Genomic DNA, 14,864 nt, shown 5'->3' on the forward strand with positions numbered 1-14,864 from the left:
ATTAATTTGGTACCTACCTCGTCCTTGTCAGCAACACTGAATGTGTAGACAGGACTCCCCTTCTGATGGTTTTCAAACACAAACACATCATAAGCTGCCTGACTGAATTCTGGTGGGTTATCATTGACATCTTCTACGTGAAGAACTACAAGTGTTTCATTGCTGAGACTTGGCTGACCTCCATCTGATGCCTCCACTTTCACTTCAAATTCATTTATAGTTTCATAATCCAGCTGCTGGTTCAGGCTGAGCTGGCCTGTGCTTGGGTTGACAAGGAACACCGGGGAGGAGGTTTGAGGTTGCTGGTCAACAATTTGGTACGTCACGAGGGCGTTGGGCCCAGCATCCCGATCAGTAGCAGACAGTGTCAGCAGGGTACTTCCCAGCTCTAGGTCTTCAGGGACGTTCACTTCATACCTGCTCGATGAGAAGACCGGGGCGTTGTCGTTCACATCATCGATGACGATGGTCAGGTTGAGCGCTGTAGATCTCACGGGTTGGCCTTGGTCACTGGCAATCACTGTTAAGTTATAGAAGCCTTGTTCTTCTCTGTCCAGCACCTTTTCCAGCAAAATGAATCCAGAGCTGTCAATATCCATTTTTCCTTCTCCGCCCTTCAGAGAGAAAACCACTAATCCATTAAAGCCCTCATCTGCATCTGTGGCTGACACGCTGGTGACCTTGGTTCCCACCGGCTCGTTCTCCGGAATGGCAATGGTGGTGTTGGTTGTACCAAACACAGGGCTGTTATCATTGACATCTGTAACTCTGATAAACGCCGTGGCATAGTCAGTAGTGCTTCCATCTGACAAGGAAATATTGAAAGTGTAATTTCTCTGGGATTCGTAGTCCAGTTTGGTTTTTGTTGAGATGATTCCCTTGTCATCGATGGCAAATGAAGCAGATTCTGTCAGCACTCGAAACTCAACTGGTATGTGGGGATTTAAAGCCTCATAGTCTACCTGTGTAAGATACAGCATATTATCAATAAATGAATTAAAACACATAAACCACTGTCTGAAAAAAAAATGGCTGTTTTAACTATGTCCAGACTCGTTTTATGGTTGATATTGTGGATTGGTATCAACTTATGGTTGATACTGTGTCTTGATTTTTTACTTCTTTTAATGAATTTTCATTCAGATACTTGTTAACTTCACAGATTCTTTAAAAGAAGTAAAAATCAAGCTTCAGGAAAAATGCAGAGAGGACTGCCTTTTATTGAAATGTGAATATATATAATACATAATAAAATAACAGACTGAACTTTAACCTTTGGTTCTGCCTTTCTTTATATGAAAAAAGGGGGAAAATTAACTCAAGATGTCTATAAATCAAAACCCTAAAACACATTATATTCTCGCTGCTTTGCTATGAGGCCTCCCATGTGTGTTCAGACTTTCATCCAAGAAGGAGCTATTACGGTGCATTCTGGCGCTCCGCTTATCTGAGCATTTTTTGATCAAAATGAAGAGCAAGTTCTAGGGCCTTCTTTGAAAATGCCTTTATGACTTTTCTCTGGTGCGGATTCTCATATCATGTCACAGGGTTTTAGATTTATCACCAAGAGATAAGGGAATATTGCCTAGCCCAAGCTTTGAGCCACTAAACCCTTTGGAGGGTGTCCAAAGTCAACAGAGGGCTACGCACAAAACTTTACTTTCTCAAGCAGTTCTGGGGTTCATTTTGTTTAATTAGGGGGGTTGGGTTTGTTTTCTTTTTAGTGTTAAATGGTAGCTGATGCTGTTTAAATGTTTGCAAAGGTTTAACTGGAAACAAACCCACCTTGGTGATAAACTTCATCTGAGGGATGTACTCAGTAGTGCACGTGAAGCTTGCTATGTAGAGCACACAGTATCTAGTTCTCCATAGCTCAGGGAGGTATGGATATTTAGAGCACATCTATTACAGGATTTTCTTAGAGCTGCCCTGTCCTATATAGAGATAAAGTTCTTACTTGTACTATTTCAACAGGAGCAACCAGCTCTTCTTCCACAGACACATTGTATGTTTTCTGAATAAACCGTGGTCTGGAATCTCCAACTGCAAAGATTTCTACTGGCACTGATGAACTTCTTGGAACTGTCCCACCTGCAAGCAAAAGGAAACAATTTCCCAGCAGATGCACAAAATACTCCCCCGAAAAAATACACTCTTCTACGGTACTGCCTTTTTAAAAATTTTTAATCTTTAGTGCTACTGTTATAGTACTGCCTCTTTAAAAATTTTTAATCTTTAGTGCTACTGTTATAGTACTGCCTCAGAGGTCCTCAGCAAGACCACAGACAAAGGATGGACTGAGGAATCCCTTTTGTACCCATATTTCCCCCCAGTACCCATTTTATCCACGTGACCCTAAATTTGAAGACACAGAGCTCATATTGACCAAATAATGGAAAAACCACAAGGCTGAAAACCACTTTGTATTCTCATTATACCAGGAGTGGGATGCCATTCCAAGGTTACATTTATTTCTGCCCTTATTCAGGTCATGAATGTTCACCGAGTTCTCTGTTATTCTTTTAAATCAAAGAAACCCCCCATAACTGTGGCTAAGGAAATGCTGTTTATGCTGGTCATCCTAAAAATGGATTTGGCATCCCCAGTTTACCCACATGGATGTGCAAATAAAGACCAAATTACTCAGCACATTTTATTTTCCTTTTACTCCTTATTAACTAATGAGTGAGTTATAAATTTCTGACTTCTGCCTGAATTTCTGTTTCCTATGCTGTGCAACAGCAGTCAGTAAGTTAAAGGAAGATGTGATTATATATATATATATATATATGTTATTTCACATGTTCTTCCCACAGCCATAAAGAAAACAGATTTGATATAACACCACCAGCAGAAACAGTTTTACCAGAGATGCAGCAATTTCTTTGGATAAATGAGACAGTTTCTTCTTATCTTCAACAAACAAGAGCAGATAAAATATATGCTATTATTCAAACAAAGCCTGTGAACCTATTTGACAGCATTCCTTCCAGTAAGAAACCAAACAAAACCAAAACTCATCACCAGGAATAGCTGTGTTGACTGGTACTGAAACCCTGTCTTACCATCAGTAGCTGTTATCCACAAGACAAACTTCTTAAGCTCGTTGATTCCTAATGGGATTACTGTTTTTAAACTGATTTGTCCTGTGGATGTATCCAATTGAAAGTGTCCATCTTCATTGCCACCAGCTAAGATGAAGCTTATCTCTCCATTTATACCATCATCCGGATCATCAGCAGCAACCTGGAGGGAAAAAAAAAAAATTTTACTCTAGTTTCTGTGCTTTATCAAATTTTCTCCCATTTTAGATATACATAAAAATCAGGTAAATATAGCTGCAGTTAAATTTGGTTGTACCTTTCACTGCCCACTTCTTATTGAACTGCTGGGTTAAACCTCAGTACCAAAGTTTGCTCTTGGATGCACAGACAATATCATTCCAGCAGCACCAGCAAAATCCTGCTCCTGTGGAGCTCATGTGAATTACACCCAGGTTGTATTCAGAGAACTGGTTTCATAACAATTCCAAAGGCACTAGAGGCAGATTGTTCAAGACATTTCACCAGGAGCCATGAAATCTGCACATCTGGGTATGAGCTTTGATAGTGACTCCCTATAGATCTCAACTCCTACTTCCTGTTTTATTTGGTTAACTGGTTTACTATGTTAGGAAAAGTATATTGTATTTAAAAATTATCCCCAATGCTCCAGCATTCAGCAGCCTTTCAAAGATGTTGTGCCATTATTTAAGTTCCTGGACTCTAACAACATTCAGTTTTTATTAAACATTTTACAACAACTAAATTCCAGAATCTTATTTTCTGTCATATATTTGTGGAATTCAGGCTGGTGCACAGAACCAGAATAAAAATCCTTTATAATTTATTCCCTGATCTGGGATATGATTAAATTACCCAGGACACTGTGATTATGGAATATCAATAGCTTTGAAATGAAAGGTGGATTGTTTCTGAGCTGAGAGGAGTTCAAAAAAGATCCCCTACTCAGCAGAACTGCTACACAAGTTTAAGCATGGTCTCATGCATGCATTCAACACAAAAATGTCATTTTTGCTTAGTATTTCTAGTACCTGAAGAATGGCCATTCCTGCAGTCATGTTGAGGAAAAGATCTTGTCTATATGGTGTGTCTCTAAAGGTTGGGCTGTTGTCATTTTCATCCAGCAGCACTATGTTGATAGGAGAGTTCACCACTTTCTGAGGTGGCAGATGATCTCTAGCAGTGACCTGCAAAAATGATGCAGTGAAAAGACTGTGTTGTTCAAATGCATGTTTTGTAAGTAGTAAAAAGGATGAATGAGAACTACAAGCTGAGTAAACTGTATCAGCAGTGGTATTTCCCTCCAGATAACTTTGATGTCAAAGTCTGGATTTGATTCTTCAATTAAGCTGCTGTTCCATATTCAAGATTCAGCCTCCTGCCAGGACAGATCAGGTCTCACCTGTTGGCTCGGGTTACCTTGGAAAGGAGCAGGCTTATTTTTAATACCTGGAGGTGAATAGAGGGTACTCTCTCCCTGTCCAGCAGCATGGAGTTCCTCACAGTTAGGATCCCAGCTGGACTTAGCTGGAAGGGACTGTCATCTGGAGTGAGAGTGAGCGTTCCCTGGAAGCCTCCCTGCAAACAGGGAAGATATTTGTTATCAAATAGATCAGTCACTCAGCTACTCCCTTAGGATGCTTTCTTCTTTTCCTCATGGAGAAGGTTAAATTTTCTTGTTTAACTGAGATTACAGTTCCAAAAAACCAAAATTAAAACAAGAGAGAGAAGCAAACAACATGGAAGAAATAACATGCAGGCTGAGAAGAACTTGCAGCTTTGTGTTCATTTTGCACTTCTGCACTTCGAGATTTGGGACTTTTTGCAAAACAGAAGAGTTCCAAAGACAGCCAAAATTTATTCTTTGTCTGCAGTGCTCTACCCCTTAAAGAAGTGAAATTAAGATTGCTTTGCTTAAGCATATTTAGGTAGTCAAAAAAAAAAAATTCTATTCACAATAGCTGTATAACACAAACACATTTTATATTATATTTCAGTACTTGTAGCAGCCATAGAAACACTGTCTTTTTACCTCATCTTGGTCAGTAGCTGTTATTTGAAGAACTTCCATCCCATTTGGGGAATTTTCTGGAAGTGAGACATTGTAACTTGCTTGTGACAATACTGGATCGTTGTCATTCTCATCTCCAATAGTAACCAGAACTAGTGCATCAGCTGTTTTGAAAAGCTTGTCTTGCTGAGCGGCCTAGAAAACAGAGTTTATAGCTGTAAATTCCATGCCCTGACAACAAGCAGCTTAACACAAGGATGTGGCAACTGCATATTTACAATTATTTTTTCCTTTAGTTTGATTTTTAAATGGCAGGATGAAGCCTTGATACCAATTATTATGAGAAATACTATTAACAGCAACTGGGATTTACATATAATTTTCTGAAATTGAGACTAAAATGCCAAAACAATCTCTACCTGAATGCCCACCACAAGATTTGGACATATTTCTCTGTCAATTGAGGTCTTGACTTCCAACACTCCAGTGTCATTGATTGAAAAGCTGTTGTTATAGGCTGGGGGGTTCACTGAAAAGCAACAAATTGGGAAGGGTTTGTGAGAATGAACCAGAACAGTAAGGTTCATCTGTTTGTATGAGTGGTAACGTCTCAGCCATAGCAAAAAGGAACAGACATTCCACATAAAAGACTGGTTTTCAAACACTCTGTCCTCAAAACAATTCCTAGGAAATTCACTCACACTTCAAGGATGTCAAATTAAGCATTTAGTAAACTTTTGACAATTCCTTCAGGAGGAGGAAAAGCTCTTGATGGAATTATCTCTCTAGATGGTCCTGAATGGAAATTGTTTGATCAAATTGAAGCCTCTAGACTGGCTTACACTTGAAATCAGGAATTGATTTTTGTTCATTGGAAGGAGGGTAAGAATATGTAAGTCTTTTAGCCCTTAGTCTTTAACCCTGTGACAATGACTGAGATTAGACTGATTTAGCTCGTGGAGCAGCACTGCAGTGAAGCTGTGTGCACTTCAAGACATCTGAATGAACCCTGCACTTCCTTATCATTATCTCCAGTAACAGGTAAATGAATCATCACAAATTACTGTGTCAATGTCTAGAAGAAAATAAAGGCTCTTACCTAGTTTGATGCTGTAAATTATTCTTTCGTTTATACCTTTGTCTCCATCTTGAGCCAAGATCTTCTCTGGGAGAATAGCCAGAGGACCCACCTAGAAAACATGCATGAACCTGATTAACTTGATAAAAAAAAACACACATTAACTTAAAATCTTTCATGAGACAAGTCACAGTTTTGACTAAAGAAACAAGAAACATGCATTTAATCAATGTGATCAGGAAAAAGTTCTTTCTTTGCCATATATGCTTCAGAGAGGAAAATTATGACCAAGATACTTGATGGATTCACTGTGTTTAAGAAACACCAGATTATAAAGCTGCAGTCACAGATGGAATTTATGTTAAGAACATTGAATATTTCAGTTCCATTCCTCTCCTAGAAGAGGACACACGTGTCTCTACTGCAGCCGAATAAAAACAGTAATTTAAAAGATAAAAACGTTTCAGAAGAGCTAAAATTATTCCTTTCTCTAGAATTAAAGATGAACTTCTAACAAAAGGGACACCAGAGGTGTAACTCTAAAATTAAATGTGGTTTAAAATATGTTAACATGAAGATAATGACATAGGGATAATAGTCAACCTTTTTAATTTTAGTGGATTACTCTGATAGTACTATACTGTTACTGTTTTTTCTTAATACATACAGAAACCCGAGTGAAACAAATACATTCCACCAAGAAATCCCTACTCTATATAGAAAAAAAAAGTTACAAAAGTAATGTAGACCACGGATTGCCATTCAGATCCTTGTTTTTGCTTACCTGATTGTAGTGCAGTATGAAAGAATTACACTACTTAAAACCAATTAATTTCAGGACTGATGGACAGCCAGTTGCCCTTTGAATTTTACATAGAAAGCCCTGTTAGAACAGGAATATCGAGGTTTTTGCCTTTTCTTTCTTTTTTTTTTTAAATTCTTTTTTTCCCCAAAACACAAAATAATCTGTTTCTGTCACAGAAAATTCTATGCTTCATCTAATACATGGCCTGCTTATCTGGTAGTTGGAGGTCTACAGCTGGTATCTTTTTCACTGATCAGCACAAAGGAAAGCAGCTCCATCCATCTTAAGCCGCTCAAGGAGGAAGAATCCTTGGAAGAAAAGCACTATGGATAGGGATAACCTATTTACAGCAGCATTCAGTGAAGAGCTTTTACCTGGTTTTCACTGATATTTCCAGTGTACACAGATTGACTGAAATAGGGGTTCAATGTATCATAATCTTGCACATGAATTATTAATGATGCAGTGTCACTCTGGTTTCCAAATTTTTCCTGCATCCCAAGGGAAAAATGAAAATAAGAACCAGTGTTGTGAAAAAAACCGTATCTCAGTGGAAAATACAGCAGAATATTATTATTACATATATTTTGCAGCACTTTTAACCTGAGAACACTCAGCCTGTCAGATTGCTCCATTTCTGGAAATCCAGTTCTAGGAATAAAACTATCAACAGGTAATCTTTCTTTAGTTACTCATTTTCTATCAGGAATGTAGAATATAGTAATAGAATATTTGCTACAGCTGTACTAATTGCTAGATACCACAATAATCCTAGCAAAATTACTTCTTTTTAGTTCTAAAAGGAAATGAAGGCAAATACATCTTCAAATCTCAAAAAAGACAAACAAAAAAACCTGGTAAGACTCAGCAAAAATATGAGAGATCTGCCAGAATGAATAGGTGATAATATTTGTTACAATAGTGGAGAATGAATATGTTCAATATTTATACTTAGAGAAATACAGAAAGAAACTCGAGCTGGTATTTGAGAGGAAACAAACAATGGCTCAAATATTAAGAATGTGCTACTTTGTCTCCAGTATAACCAAGTTGCAGACACAACTTTTGGGTTGGGAACTCCCAAAGTTGTAAATTTGTACAAACTGGGATGCTATAAAACAAAGGAACTATCATTGTAGAACTATTGTGGGTCTCATTCTTCTTTTAATTTGTATCATACCTTTGCTTGGACTGTTAAATTGAAAAAGTTGACCTCGTTGTAATCCAGTGGTTTTTGCACCATGATGTTTCCATCTCCTTCCCTTATAGAAAAGTAATCAGAGTTTGGGCCCTATTAAATGAATAAATCAAATATTTTATAAGATTGATGATGAAATACATTCTCCTTTCTCTTTTTTCACCTTTATTATTGGACTATTTTTCATAAAGGTGCAGGAATGTCGCAACGACCACCAATGGAAAGAAAAAGGCTGATCCTCCTCCACACATTCTATTGCCTCCCCTGTCGGTGCCAATAGAATTTCTATCTGATTTATCTTATCCTATGGCATACAGGGGAATAGCATCAGCTTCCCTTCACCAACTATAGACAGAGACAGCAAGCTCAGATGTGAAGATTTCCACTGCAGATATCTAAATGTAGTTGAAATACTCTTACTTCAATGGCTTGAGGACTGGAGACCAACAGCAAATCAAATATAAACTTTAAAAAGAGGGGAAGCAGCTCTGCCTCCTGCTACTACAAAGGACCACTGAGCTCCTTAGCTGTAGCTGAAGAGTGCCATAAATCATTCCACAAATGTTAAGAAACAAGATCCAGGCCTCAGTGCATGCCAGGCTGATCCTGTGGTATGATTTAAAAGATCTCTTGGATGCTTTGCAGATTTTTCATCTTCACAGTGCAAGGGAGCACGCTGTGATCGGGTCCCAGGCTATGGATCTATGAAATTCAAACTGGTGTTCACAGTTCCCAACTAACAAAGGGCACTCACCCACAGACTGTAGGTAAGGAGGCTGAATTCTGGTGAAAAGTCCTTATCCTTAGCTTCCACTTTTATAACCGTGGAATTGATTTCAGCTACCTAAGAGGAAATAAAGATCATCAAATGCTCAGTCATAAGCCCCTTCCCATACCCTTCCTAACTTGGGGCAGGAAAGTTGTGCTACCTGCTTAGCAAATCACTTCCCGTTGCTATTTCTGGCTGGGAACGTTTCTCCATCACCCCACTCCCCCAGATGTACATGCAGCCCAGCCTTTCTTTTCCACACCCACGGGAAGGAGCAGGTAAGTCCCATAAGGGTGCATGTAATGAACTAATCTCAGTGTAGTCACATTAGAACCTCCCCAAAAAGTAATTTAAAAATATCCCAGGAAAAAAGTATCAGCATTTGCCATAACCCACCTCTGATACTGAAGCATTATAATTAGCTTGTTGAAATTCTGGAGCGTTGTCATTTACATCAATTAATTCTACGTTCCGTCCATTCTCTACCTCATCAGTCTTTGCAGGAGAAGAAATGACAACAGTGAGGTGGCAGCATTCTGCTAACATTTAATTTCTTATAAAATGAGATCCTCAAAGAGACACCCTTTCATTAAACTACCATTCAGAATTAGGGAATAGAGGGAATTAGACTACCATTCCTAAAATTAACTTTTAAAAATTTACCTTAGTTTTCTGTGAACAAAACCACTTCTTTCAATCAGCAGATTTCAACAAATCATCTTTTACAAGGTACTCTGAACTCCCTGCATCATAGCTTTCAATTAAATAGTGTTGCAGAAAATAATCATTTGCATTAGATTAGACAATTAATGCAGTTGATGAAGCGTGGTTTGTACTTACTGCTCCAATCCTTTGGCAAACAACAGCATACCAGACCATTTTACCCTAAAATTGAATGAACAAGCCAATAAATAATATAATCAATGAACTAATAATATTGTTATCAAAGATAATTTTTGCCAAAATTATACAAAATTTCTTCTAGTACTTGAATCCTCAGGTGTGCTGTACCAAAATACTCTGCTTAAAATTAACACACTGTAATTACTTTGCTCTATATTATAAAGTTTATTTGACTGCCATTCATCTACTGCTGATACCCACCCGCCCAGATCCCACCATCCCTCTGTACCTAACTGCTCTCCCCAACAAAAAGTTGACAGAGAATAGAGGAGAACATGTGCAAGAGGCATAAAAAGTGTTTTAATCCATTTGGGAAATATCCCAATGAGAAATGCAAATGTAAAAAATCATAAGTACTTTTTCATCCATTACAAACATTGATTGTAACAATGTTTTTTACAATATGCCTGGTCCAGGTCTGTTGAGTACAGTGCTACTCTGAGATAGCAGTGTCCAAAATACAAATCCAGTACTACTCCGAAGTAGCACTTGTATAATAAATTGTCTCTATTTACTCTGCAGTACTACACCATTTTCATATTCAGAGGCAAAAAAATGTGCCTATTCAGCCAGGAAAAACACTGATATTTCTTTCTAAATTCCTGGGAGTGCTCCAGAGCAAGAACTGCCTAGGAAGAAGGATCCACCCTTTTGTCCATCAAGCAACAGAGGCCCATAAATCCATGTGTGTGAAGTGCTTATGATTAAGGATTACCTTCTACCAAGTTGTATCTGCTCAGTCTCACTTTGATGAAATAATTCATGTTCCTGAGAGGTGACTTTAAAGGCAAGTGTCATAATGCATATTTACAGCTCTCAGTACAATACATGACTAGGAAAGAACCTGTCTGGCTGTCAGATAGTAGGAAAGTTTAGTTATAGGAAACTGAAGACATTTAACAGATATTAGTGAAAGGTAGATACTGAATTCTATTCAGACAAATCACTTCTTTGAAATACCGACCTGTATTGCGAGAGAATGAACAATTAAAATCCATTCTCTTAATGGCATTTTTTTCACTTGTCAAGAAAACCTTTATCCCTAGCCTTTATATGAAGTAAAACTAATACCTCAAGAGCCTCAACATCCAGTGCCTTAAGAGTCCTCACAGTTGCATTGCTAGATCCAGAAGGATAGTCCAGATCTACATAACCCCTGTGTTCAGGGAATACAAACTCTCGTAATTCCAGATTCACATCGGGTGGGATATCTGTAATCCATTCTATATCACCTGTAAGAGAAAATGTAACCAAATTAGATTGCTTCATGGAAAAGAAATCCATGGGTTCATTTTCTATGTATTGACAGCTTGATTACTGGTGACCTTTGGTTACATTTTATATTATTCTGGCATTTTCAGCTAAACTGTATGATCTGTTAAAGTCACCCTGCACAAGTGTCCTGATGTGTTTTTAAAACCACATAAAGCCACTTTTTCCAATATATGCACACAATATACCCAGAATTAAAAAGCTTGACATAATTTACACCTAAATTTGCACCTTTTTTTTTGAAAATAGCTTTATGCTGCACAACTTTTTTCTCCACATTTACTGTGAAAATGTAATTGAAGTCGGCCAGTGTAATCAAACTCATCGAGAGGCTGCATGAGATGAGTTTCAGTATTTTCCAAACACAAGGGCCTTTCATATATTTCAGCTGAATCTGTCAGGCAGTAGAATCCAGTGTGAATCTGGATTCAGGTGGAAAGTGTGTGGCCTTTTCCTTAATGTGTTCCTGCTTGTACAGGACACAAACACAAAACACTGCAACCTTCAAATCAATTCTTACGTGATTTTCTACAACCATGCATTCGGGAACTATTCTCCTGAAAGTATGAAGGCTTGTTGTTTGTAATTATCAGGATTCCTGTTAGACTGACTGTCATTTCAGTAGTGAGTGTACTACTTGCTTGGTTAAACACCAAATCTGTTTGAAATTGCATTAAAATGTATCCTTTTAAACCACCCAGCGTGGTGTTACTGCCAACTTCATTAAATAAAGTTACCTTACTCGTGTCAAGACATTTGTGTTTATGTAATCATACTTATCTTCTCATGGAAGACATTATCTGGATTGCAAACCTATGATCCCGTCTCTTTACCGAAGTCTTTCCTGAACAGCCCAAATATTTCCCATGATCTTCAGGAAACTTGCAAGCTGTGTTTCTTCCTTATGCACTGGTTTTGTACTCCATCACTACTAATTTAGGTTAGTAAATGCTTTCTGTAACAGTCCCATCTCTAATCTCCATGCACAGTCTTGTGCTCTTGGTCTCCAAGAGTTTCAGGAATATAACCTTATCTTCTTCCAGCAGCAGGGAGTGTCTGGAATGCTGTCAGCTACCAGCCCACAGACACTTAATTGTGTGTGAGGAGAAAGTCCAGTGAGCTGACAGCACCCACAGAACTGCAGGGCTGGGGCTCAGGGGCACAGCTTTGTGTGGTATCACCCTGCTGGGTGCAGTGCTGAAAACCCTCCCAGAAAACCAAGTCCAGCTTTGCCTGCCATAGGCTGTCTGGTCCTCCGTGCAGAGCTGGATACATTCAGACAAGAAGTATCAAGCAGCTGCCTGGGAAATGGCATTCCCGCCAGAGGAGAAAGCCCAAAGAAAGAAGTAATGGGGAAAAATTAAAGCTGGTTATCCCTCTTGCTTATTCATCAGATACGTCAGTAGGTTCATTCACAGATACAACACACACAGAGGGCCAGAGTTCTTGCTGGCTGATTAAAAATTAAATGGAATCAGAGTGAAAGGTAGTTACTTTCCTTTCTAACTCCATGCAAGTCAGACACAGCTATGTTTTCACAGCTCCAAAAGAAAGGTTTCAACAGTGATTGCAAGAAAATCACTGCTCTGGATCATACCTGTGTTCTGTATGTTGTTGAAAGCCAGAAGCAGTGAAGATGGCCTGTGGACAGTCAGCATGAGATCCTAAGGATTATGACATGTCCCAAAGTGAAGGCTTCGGCCATAACTTAACACTTTGACTTTTAAGAGCTGGATCTCCATTAGGGACATCAACTACTGGCTGGACAAGGTGAACTGAGAACATTTTCTGTACTCGTTTCTTTCCCATTGCCTGATGTGTCTATTCAGACAATGAGATCCTTGGATCAGGGAATTTGGGGGTTATGTTTATTTATTCCACTAAGCAGTATGTCATGTAGGCAGCTGCTGCATCCAGCCATGGAGACTATCGTAAATCAATTAATAACACAGACTCATTATAAAATACACTGACTATGTGAGGCAATAAAGTACTGTGTGCATTTGGGAGGAGAGCAGACAATTCTAGCTTAGAATGCTGGTTTTACCTGTATATCCATCCAAAAAGCTTGAGATCACCAGTGGTGTGGGTGGTACATCACAGCTGATAGTTGTGATTTCTAAAAAGGAACAGAAAAGTCACGTACAAAGAACACAGAAGGACTATGTCCAGAAATAGTACAAGGTAAAGAAGCTCACACTGTGTAAACCTAGATGCACACAATAGCTCAAATTAAACTCCAAGACATTTATCATGGTGGCACCTTGAAGGGTTTAAAGCAATATATGACATGGAGTAGGCAAACATTGGTTTCCTGGACCCAATCTAGGGCTTTACTGCCTGACAAGAATGAGTCACTGCTCAATAGTATCCTGATGAACTGTTTGTGGAAATCATACCCGAAACTACTCTTGTACCTTGGCCGTGAGATTGTTTTCTGCTCCCAAGACAGCTGTAAACACAAAGCTATTCCCCATAGAAATGTTAGCAAAAATTGTTTTCTGCTCCCAAGACAGCTGTAAACACAAAGCTATTCCCTCCAGAAACTCTAGCAAAAATCCAGGAGCTTAGGGTGAAGGCACATTGGCAGATTTACCTGAAATTTACTCTCCTTAAACTTTTAGAGAAGTAGCCCTTTGGGAGTAATTTTCTTTTCACGAGAAGTGGCTTTCCTAAGTGGTTTCTTGAACCTCAGTCATCTCTCTATATTTTCTCTGTGTGACAGAAGTGACAGAGTTTTGAGTTTTTTTATCTTTAAGACCTGCAAACTATACACACAGGAATCCAGAAGTCTACCAAAATTATTCCTCCTTCCCTGACTAGAGTTCATCAGCAAAGCTGCCAGGGTGCAATCTATGCTCTTACGGATATCTGTGCAACTTTTGTGGTCCTATGTGGGTTTGCACCAATGCTAAGAATGTCCCCACTCCTGTCCTTGCCATCCTTATGTATATTCAAAGGGACATTTGGTATAAACAAGTAGTGGGCTATTTTTTCCTGGCTAGGTAGGTGCCTTCACATCTGCATTACTCTACAGGATCTCATTTATAAGTGAGCAGTGGACAGATTTCTACACAACTCACTGAAAAGAATCCTAATGACTATTTCTAGTCAGCAGCTGCTGGTTATGGGTCTAATTCACTACCTGCATCTCTGAGTATGCAAAAGCCTGGGCTCTGGACTAGTGAAAAAGATAAAAATTGGTAATTTTCTCTGTCTGGAAGCTTCAATACATCAAACAGAACTTTTGGTGGAGTACTTATCACTGTGAATAGCAGAAGTAACAATGGTAACTACTCCAACCTAATTTGGCTGAGCAGCAGCAGCAAGGAATTGAACTGATTCCAACTTTATCCATCCTCAGACTCAGCTTCAGCCTAGATATTTTATTTAATGACTGCTGCAGATATAAAATAACCAAACCCCCAAAAGTTTAAAGAAAACCTGTAAAAACCCTTGTATATACAAGAGCATGGTTTTCAACTTTCCATCCCTCAGTCCCTGAAAGCCACGGTCCACTTCCAAGGGCCCAAAGATTACTTGTTTCGATGTTATTTTATCAGGCAATAAATCAATGTATTTAAAACTTCTAGGTTTGTGATTCATATGAATTTAATAAATTTGATTTTGTTCCATTTAAATAAAAGCAGTAAAATACTCAGGCATTTATAAACACAGCAATACTCACTTTGTGCATCGAGACAGAGGAATGTAACCCAGCTGACCAAAGCAAAAACCAGAGCTCTGGAAAGAGCCATGAACACTG

The 14,864-nt window shown here is 38.7% G+C and overlaps 1 protein-coding gene and 1 long non-coding RNA gene across 2 annotated transcripts in view; both read right to left on the reverse strand.

Annotated features, from left to right (window-relative positions):
* LOC103623022 (protocadherin Fat 4) overlaps positions 1-8,237 on the reverse strand; it is a 32,076-nt gene extending 23,839 nt beyond the window's left edge. The window contains exons 1-10 of the mRNA XM_017745261.1: positions 8,137-8,237; positions 7,331-7,447; positions 6,173-6,263; positions 5,493-5,602; positions 5,095-5,268; positions 4,512-4,640; positions 4,094-4,249; positions 3,066-3,246; positions 1,958-2,091; positions 18-962 (exon numbers count right to left, since the gene is read on the reverse strand). Coding sequence (XP_017600750.1) covers positions 18-962; positions 1,958-2,091; positions 3,066-3,246; positions 4,094-4,249; positions 4,512-4,640; positions 5,095-5,268; positions 5,493-5,602; positions 6,173-6,263; positions 7,331-7,447; positions 8,137-8,199 — 2,100 coding nt within the window. The 5' untranslated portion in view covers positions 8,200-8,237. The remainder of the gene's footprint in view (positions 1-17; positions 963-1,957; positions 2,092-3,065; positions 3,247-4,093; positions 4,250-4,511; positions 4,641-5,094; positions 5,269-5,492; positions 5,603-6,172; positions 6,264-7,330; positions 7,448-8,136) is intronic.
* A 680-nt stretch (positions 8,238-8,917) lies between these two features.
* LOC108449353 lies at positions 8,918-11,057 on the reverse strand. Its single transcript, XR_001865519.1, has 4 exons — positions 10,898-11,057; positions 9,764-9,808; positions 9,320-9,418; positions 8,918-8,998 (listed from the first exon to the last, which is right to left on the reverse strand). It is a non-coding gene; the product is annotated as an uncharacterized LOC108449353 (long non-coding RNA).
* Between the last annotated feature and the right edge of the window lie 3,807 nt (positions 11,058-14,864).

Source organism: Corvus brachyrhynchos, unplaced genomic scaffold (genome assembly GCF_000691975.1).
Source record: "Corvus brachyrhynchos isolate BGI_N302 unplaced genomic scaffold, ASM69197v1 scaffold69, whole genome shotgun sequence".
NCBI lineage: Eukaryota > Metazoa > Chordata > Aves > Passeriformes > Corvidae > Corvus > Corvus brachyrhynchos.